This window comes from Oryctolagus cuniculus, chromosome 12 (genome assembly GCF_051225735.1).
Source record: "Oryctolagus cuniculus isolate XC-2025 breed Fujian yellow rabbit chromosome 12, ASM5122573v1, whole genome shotgun sequence".
Taxonomy (NCBI): Eukaryota; Metazoa; Chordata; class Mammalia; order Lagomorpha; family Leporidae; genus Oryctolagus; species Oryctolagus cuniculus.
This window is the reverse complement of record NC_142878.1, coordinates 203383-211046: the sequence shown is the minus strand read 5'-3', so window position 1 is coordinate 211046 and position 7664 is coordinate 203383. Positions and strand designations below refer to the sequence as shown.

Sequence of the window (7664 nt, the reverse complement as noted above, 5' to 3'; positions counted from 1 at the left end):
GTCCCCACGCCCCCTCCCCCAGGTCCCCACGCCCTCTCCCCCAGGTCCCCACGCCCTCTCCCCCAGGTCCCCACGCCCTCTCCCCCAGGTCCCCACGCCCTCTCCTCCAGGTCCCCACGCCCCCTCCCCCAGGTCCCCACGCCCTCTCCTCCAGGTCCCCACGCCCCCTCCCCCAGGTCCCCACGCCCTCTCCTCCAGGTCCCCACGCCCTCTCCTCCAGGTCCCCACGCCCTCTCCCCCAGGTCCCCACGCCCTCTCCTCCAGGTCCCCACGCCCCCTCCCCCAGGTCCCCACGCCCCCTCCCCAGGTCCCCACGCCCCCTCCTCCAGGTCCCCACGTCCCCTCCCCCAGGTCCCTATGCCCTCTCCTCCAGGTCCCCACGCCCCCTCCCCCAGGTCCCCACGCCCCCTCCCCCAGGTCCCTGCGGCCGTCCCCACACCCATCATTTCTCCCTGCACACAGCCACAGTGGACTCCCCAGAAAGCAGCTCTGCTGGAGTAGCATCTGTGGCTTCAGCCCGTCCGTCTCCCAAAAGCCTCTGGGGATTGGCGTAGCAGGACCGACGCCGTCCAATGTCCCCTGGGTAAGGCTCAGTCCCGCCGCATCCCAGGCCTGCAGGAAGTGCGGGCCGCTGCTCAGGTCGGGCCCTCCCCTGGGACAGAGGTGGCTCTCTCACCCTCCGTAAGCGTCAGCTTTCCTACCTGTGAGACAGGCCTGGGACATCACCGGTGGTCCGCGATGGCATCTTGTTCTTGCTCTGGTCACACAGCCCTGACTTGTCAGTCACGCCGGCTGCCACCTGCCAGCCAAGTGCGGCTCCCAGTCAGCTCCAGGTGTGCGAAAGAACGCATGGGAAAGCAGCAGCCAGGGTGCAAACGCGGTCTCGTCTAGTGTGGACCATGGCCCGCGAGCGGTACCGTTCACGGCATAACCCGGGAGGAGGGGGCTCCTGTTCCCCCACAGACGCGAGTGCGCTGTTAGTCATCAGTCCCTGCGGCCTCAAGTTCACAGGACACCCCGTGACTCAGAAATCGGGGTGGAGGGGGCAGGGGGCCGGGGCGCCGGGGGGCGGGTCACTTGGAGGGGCGGGGCGCTGGGGGCGGGGCACTGGAGGGGGCTGAGGGGGCCTGGGGAGGGAGGCGCAGACCGGAGCTGGCTGGGACGCGCGGAGGCCACGCCCCCACGACGGCTCAGTTCACCGGGGGCGTGGCCTGCTGGCACACCGCCGCGACCCTACGGAGTCCCTCCCTTCTGCTCTCGTAGCCTAGCGTCAGCTAGACGGCCTTGGCCAATCAGAAGAGGACGAAGGCGGGCGCTGCCTACCAGCCGGCCAATAGGCGAGCGGCCGGCCGGGCTTGCCCGGGCATGCGGGAGCTGCGGCGGCAGGGCCTCCACGTGCGGGCGGAGGCGACTCCAGGCCGGTGGGTGAGCAGAAGCCCAGGTGGGCCGGGGGCCTCGGGGAGTGGGCCGGGGGCCTCGGGGAGTGGGCCGTGGCCGGCGGGGCCGGGCCGGGCGGGCTGGGGTCCTGTTGCGGGCGGGCGCGGCCGGGGCGTGACCGGCGCTGAGTCGGCACCGGGAGGCCGCGTCGCTGTCCGCGGGCGGTGCGGTCGTAGGGACCAGGTCGAGCCGGCTCTCGGTCGCGGGTGGGGCTGGCGCCCCGGCCTCTTCCGCAGCGACGTGGGAGCCGCCCGGAGCCCCGGGGACTCTGGGCGAGCCCGGGGCCCGGCCTGCCCGTGACTGGGCAGGGCACCTAAGTCCGGGCTGCCCAGTGCTGGGACGGACGCCGTGGGTCGCACGGGCCCCGCACGGAGCGCGGGTTCCGGCGCCTTCGCCTGGAGCTCACCGTGCCTCCTTCGCAGGCCTCACTCCTCCGGGAAGCCCTCCGGGACCGGCCTGCACCGTCTCCAGCGCAGTCCCTGACGGAGGCGCCTGCGGCTTCCGCGTCCGCTCGGGCTCCAGCGCCCTCGTACCCGCCCAGCCGGCCTTGCGCGATGTGAGTGACCCGGGCCTGCGGGCTAGGGAGGGGCGGTGAGTTCTGGCCGCGGCCGCTCTGCCGTCCTAGCGGAGAGCAGGGGGCTTGGTCCCTGCAGCCTGGGGGGAGGGGCAGGGCTGCCGCAGGGACACTGGGCACTTTCTGTGACTTGCTTTTTTCCTTAAAGATGTGTTTATTGGAAAGAAAAAGCTTGTCCATCTGGTGGTTTACTCCTCAGACGCCTGAAGCAGCCCAGGTTGGGTCAGGCAGAAGTCAGCGCCCAGAACAACATCGGGTCTCCCATGCCGGGTGGGGGGCCCAACTACTTGGGTTGTCACCTGCTGACTTCCCCAGTGCGTCAGCGGGGAGCTGGACCCGAAACAGTAGCTCGCAGCATAACCGCCTGCGCCCTCCTACAAGCTGTTTGCTGGTAACTGTGTAGCTGGAAACCTTTCGTGTCCAGGGGAGCGCCTGAGATCGAGATGGAGGGCAGATTCTGGGTTCTACTTGACAGGTGTCGCCTAGGAGTCAGGCAGCCGCTCGGGTTCTTTCCTGTGGAGTGGGGGTCGTCGGGTTTGTGTGGGTTGTTCAGGTGCTGTTGTCAGTGATGGTGTTGGCAGCGTGTCCTCGGGCAGCTGCCACCCCCCGCTGCAGCACAGGCCGCAGGGCGGCCCGCTGGCTGGGGCCGGGCACACTCCTCAGCCAGCCTCTCTCCCTGTCTCTTCTGCAGGCCGCTGCCCCAAGGCAAGAGCACCTCCCAGGCCTCCCTTGTCCAGAGCCATGAGCTGATGGGGACGGTGCCCCGGGAGGCCCCGGATTCTGCCCCGTGCCTGTGCCCGACCCTTGGCGGCCTGAATGCTAAGGATGGGCTTCGGAACCGGCACAAGAGGAGGAGCCGGCAGCACCAGCGGTTCATGGCGCGGAAGGCCCTGCTGCAGGGACAGGGGCCGCTGAACCTGCCTCCGGAGCCAGAGCCGCTGCCGGGCACCCAGGCTCCCGACAGCCAGGGGCAGCACCCGGGGGCCGGCTCTGGCTGTGCCCCGTGCAGTAGGAAGCCCACCCGCAAGGAGGCCGCGGGACTCGTGCCCAGCAAGTGTGTGGCCATTGACTGCGAGATGGTGGGCACGGGACCCCGGGGGCGGGTAAGCGAGCTGGCCCGCTGCTCCGTGGTGAGTTACCACGGCGACGTGCTCTACGACAAGTACATCCGGCCGGAGATGCCCATCACGGACTACCGCACACGCTGGAGCGGCGTCACCCGGCAGCACATGCGCAAGGCCATCCCCTTCAAGGAGGCCCAGAAGGAGGTCAGGGCTGGGGGCCGGCGGGGGTCTGGTGGTGGGCGGAGTCCTCGGAAGGCTTCTGTGACTACAGTCCCTGACCCTGATCCACTCAGCCGGGGCCCGCGTGGGCGATCTGGACAAAGGCGGTGCCGGCGGTCAGGTTCTGTTTTCTGCTGGTTGTGACTACAGCCATGCCCGACCGCAGGAAGCACCCGACTGGTGGGCTCCAAGCCCAGCTGTCCTGAGAGGGCTGTGACTCTGTGTCCCTGAGGTCGCACACGGAGCAGACAGGCTCACGTGGGAACTGGGCTGGGCACACCCTCACAGGACTGTCAGTGACACCCAGGATGAAAAGAACCCTGATAACAATGGGGCACCCTTTGGGCCTGTTAAGTGGTTAGGAAATGCATTAACCCTTTACCTGTCTGCTTGTGAGAGCAGGTGTGAGGGCTGCTGCTGGGGTGCTGTGGGTGGGTGGTTCCCTGGACGGAGGGGTGCTGTGGGTGGGCGGTTCCCTGGACGGAGGGGTGCTGTGGGTGGGCGGTTCCCTGGACGGAGGGGTGCTGTGGGTGGGCGGTTCCCTGGACGGAGGGGTGCTGTGGGTGGGCGGTTCCCTGGACGGAGGGGTGCTGTGGGTGGCAGTTCCCTGGACGGAGGGGTGCTGTGGGTGGGCGGTTCCCTGGATGGAGGGGTGCTGTGGGTGGGCGGTTCCCTGGATGGAGGGGTGCTGTGGGTGGGCGGTTCCCTGGATGGAGGGGTGCTGTGGGTGGGCGGTTCCCTGGATGGAGGGGTGCTGTGGGTGGGCGGTTCCCTGGATGGAGGGGTGCTGTGGGTGGGCGGTTCCCTGGATGGAGGGGTGCTGTGGGTGGGGCTCGGCAGCGTTGCTGGGTGTTTCTCAGGATGCAGGCAGGTGTGAGCAGAGTGCAGGTCTCCTCCCAGCATGTCAATTGCCTTGGAACAGATGTGTATTTTTTTCTTTTTCTGAAGATTTATTTATTTATTTGAAAGAGTTACACAGTGAAGGAGAGGCAGAGAGAGAGAGGTCTTCCATTTGCTGGTTCACTCCCCAGTTGGCTGCAATGGCTCCACCGATCCAAAGCCAGGAGCCAGGAGCTTCCTCTGGGTTTTCCCATGTGGGTGCAGAGGCCCAAGCACTTGGGCCATCTTCCACTGCTTTCCCAGGCCATAGCAGAGAGCTGGATCAGAAGTGCAGCAGCTGGGACTCGAACCGGCACCCATATGGGATGCTGGCACTGCAGGCAGTGGCTTTACCTGCTGTGCCACAGCGCCAGCCCCACAGATGCGTATTTTCAAAAGAAGTCTTAGGACAGCTGCCTGAATGAGAGCAGAGCGACACCTGATGTGAAGATGGGGCACAGGCCCCTGCCCTGGCCTCCCTGGGTATGGGGAGGGTTGGGGCAGACTCCCAACCACAGGGCCGGGCTGCTGGCTACCCAAGAACTGCGCCAGGCTCGGTTCTGGTTTCACCCGCTAGGCGAGTGAGTAATCAGCGATCAGGTGAAGTGCTGTTGTTGGAGCCTCACTGGTTAAGTCAGATGCGGCTCCTGCCGTGCGGGAGGGGATGGGGTGGCTGAGCCGGGTGCTGGCACCACTGCAGGGGAGAATGAGGAGCCCAGTGTAGAGTAGGCAGGCGAGGTGAGGCGCGGCGCCCAGGCATGTAGAAGGCCTGGAGTGCTGGAGTCCGGTAACGCGAACCCCCTCCCCCCCCCCACACACACGGGTGCTGTTTGCTGTGCTGGTCCTGTAGGAGACTGCGCGGTCGTGGGCCCGGCCTCAGGTGCAGGTTCCTGTGCCGAGCCTCCGCTCGGAGCCTGGCTGTGGCCGCTGCCGGGGCCTCTGACTCCCGCTTCCACCCTCAGATCCTGAAGCTCCTGAAGGGGAAGGTGGTGGTGGGGCACGCCCTGCACAACGACTTCCAGGCCCTCAAGTACGTGCACCCTCGGAGCCAGACCCGGGACACCACGTGTGTCCCCAGCCTCCTCAGCCAGCCCAGCCTCCACGCCCGGGCGCGGGTCTCTCTCAAGGACCTGGCTCTGCAGCTGCTGCACAGGAGGATCCAGGTACGTGGAGGGAGAAAGCCCCACTTCCTGTGGTTCTTTGCCAGCCCAGGTCTGGGGGCCCTGCACATGGTTCAGTCCCCCTGCGGAGCAGCCATGGTGTCTCTCAGCCCTTCCCTATCATGCTATGATCACCACGTTCCTCCAGCCTGGTCTCAGATGAGCCCCCTCCTGACTCCTGCCCCTGCCCCTGCCCCACAGCCTGAGCCTCGAGCAGATTTCTGTCGTGGCTCCCGTCTCAGGAGAACAGGCTCAGAGAGGCCAGTGGCCTGGGTGGGGGGGACGGCTGGCGCTCAGAGTCCGGGTGGCCTGGGGGGGATGGCTGGCGCTCAGAGAGGCCGGGCGGCCTGGGGGGGATGGCTGGCGCTCAGAGAGGCCGGGCAGCCTGGGGGGATGGCTGGCGCTCAGAGAGGCCGGGCAGCCTGGGGGGATGGCTGGTGCTCAGAGAGGCCGGGCGGCCTTGGGGGGATGGCTGGCGCTCTGGCCCTTCTCTCTGCACCCCGAGGTGGGCACGTGTTCTCAGGCCTGTACAAGAGCTGCAGGAGGAGGCTCTGGCCAGGGCTGCAGGCAGATGTCTCATCCACAGGTGGGCCGGCACGGGCACTCGTCTGTGGAAGATGCCACAGCAGCCATGGAGCTCTACCGACTGGTGGAGGCACAGTGGGAGCAGCAAGTGGCCAGCGGCCTCCAGGCCCACCGTGAGGACGGGGACCCTGACAGCAGCACTGACATGGAGCAGTACATGGAAGACCAGTACTGGCCTGCGGACTTGGCCCAGGGCCCCAGAGGAAGAGCTGGGGAGGAGTGAGGTGTAGAAGGAGGACCGAGGGACCAGGGCAGGGCCTGGCCGTGTCCTGTCTCCCGCCCGTGGCATAGCCCTGTCTCCAGTCCCTGGACTCACTCGTGGCACTTTACACTCTCCAGGAAATGGCCAGCAGACGGCCCCCTGGGGCCCAGCACGCCAGTCCCTGGCCTTCCCCACCCCCACATCTGAGGTCACCAGCAGGTGCCGCCCACCGGGCTGTCATCTCCCCTGGGGCACGGGTGGGGTGAGCACCTGTCTGTGGTCAATGAGTGAAATAAACAGCGCTGGAGTTGAGAGCCAAGGCCCCTGAGGGACAGGTGTCTCCATGGTTGGGGCAGGCTGCGTCCCCCTGTGGCGCTGGCCCTTCCTGTGCTGGGCACAGCTCAGGGAGGAGCAGAGCAGTGCTGGGTGGGCACTGGAAAACTGATTTTGACCCAAACTGGGATTCCCTGCCCCCCACCCCCACCCCCAGCATTCAGCCGTCTGAGGGGCCTCTGCCCTGTGCCTGCCTTGTCTCCCTTAGGAGCGGGGCCACAGTCCAGGGGAGCAGAGCGCCTGTTGGCCAGGCTGGGGCTGGGCCGCCTTGGGGCGTCCTCAGCTCTGGCAGTCCCTGTAGCCGTGGGGTTTCCCTGCAGTTTCTAAGGTTCTTTGTTTGCTAAGGGGCGGTTGGGGTGGTGCCTCCTGGCTGTGAGACCTCAGGCAGCATGTGCTCGCCTCTCGAGCCTGTTGACTCCGGACCCCTGGAAGTGGGCAGCGTGAGGCTTAAGGGGCAGTGCTGAGCACAGGGCCCGGCCTTTGAGCCTCGTGGCGGAGCTGCCAAGCCCTCGGTGGAGCAGCAGGGCCTGAAAAGGAAAGTCCTCTCTGCTCTGCCACGGCTGGGGCTCAGGGCTTCCCTGTGCCTGTCTGGTTCCTCCGAGGCGGGGCCGTGGGCGTGTGGTCACAGCCCCTCTGTCGGCACAGTGGGAGAGCTGGCTCCAGGACTTCCTCTGGATCCCTTAAGAGTCTGACGCCAGACTCAGCCCCAGGCGGGAGCCGATGGCTGGGTGTGTGGGTGGAGGAAGGCCAGAGCCTGGGCACCAGAGTCGGGCTTGGAGGGTGCCATCAGCGGAGCTGTCAGGGTGGCGTGTCGGGATGTGGCAGGAACGCCGCGCTGTTTTGTAATTGCTCCTTAGAGGACACAGGGACTTGTTTCGCCCTGGAACCCCTGCTCTCTAAGTGCTGGTAAAATAACAAACTAGCCACCCTAGCCAGCTGTCAGCCACACTTGGTGTGCACCGTCTGTCTCCGGAACCTCACCCTCCTGGCCGCCTTTCTACTCTTGAGTTTCAGTAGCTTTTTCGGGGGGTGTGTTCTGTGGCACCTGTGCCTGCTCCACGCAGTGTCAGGTCCTCAGCTCGTCTGCACGGAGCACAGGGCTCGAGGCCCTGTCTGAGGCTGCACAGCTCTTTGTACGTGTGAGCCCTGGGTCACAGCCCTTGGCTTCCGCGTGTGGGGTGAATGCTGCAGCTGTGAGCAAAGGTGTGCTG

At 66.6% G+C, this 7664-nt stretch overlaps 1 protein-coding gene across 9 annotated transcripts; it reads left to right on the top strand.

The window, feature by feature from the left end:
* The first annotated feature begins 1268 nt into the window (after positions 1-1268).
* On the top strand, positions 1269-6439 carry AEN (apoptosis enhancing nuclease). 9 transcript variants are annotated; one of them, XM_051841344.3, is made up of 5 exons: positions 1269-1421; positions 1860-2028; positions 2703-3279; positions 5136-5336; positions 5920-6439. In XM_051841344.3, exons 3-5 carry the CDS (start codon positions 2761-2763, stop codon positions 6139-6141), a joined length of 942 nt encoding a protein of 313 aa, XP_051697304.3. In that variant the 5' UTR covers positions 1269-1421; positions 1860-2028; positions 2703-2760; the 3' UTR covers positions 6142-6439. The 9 variants fall into 9 exon arrangements, with proteins under 9 accessions (XP_051697304.3, XP_051697301.3, XP_051697299.3 ...); XM_051841339.3 differs by having other exon boundaries at positions 1284-1441; XM_051841340.3 differs by having other exon boundaries at positions 1286-1425; positions 1860-1993.
* The last annotated feature ends 1225 nt before the right edge of the window (positions 6440-7664 follow it).

Excerpts from the sequence above, each read along its gene's own strand:
- AEN (XM_051841339.3), top strand. The coding sequence starts at position 1,366 with ATGCGGGAGCTGCGGCGGCAGGGCCTCCACGTGCGGGCGGAGGCGACT. Across the intron at positions 1,442-1,859 it reads GTGGGTGAGCAGAAGCCCAG|GCCTCACTCCTCCGGGAAGC; the intron begins GTGGGCCGGGGG and ends CCTCCTTCGCAG. Across the intron at positions 5,337-5,919 it reads TGCTGCACAGGAGGATCCAG|GTGGGCCGGCACGGGCACTC; the intron begins GTACGTGGAGGG and ends TCTCATCCACAG.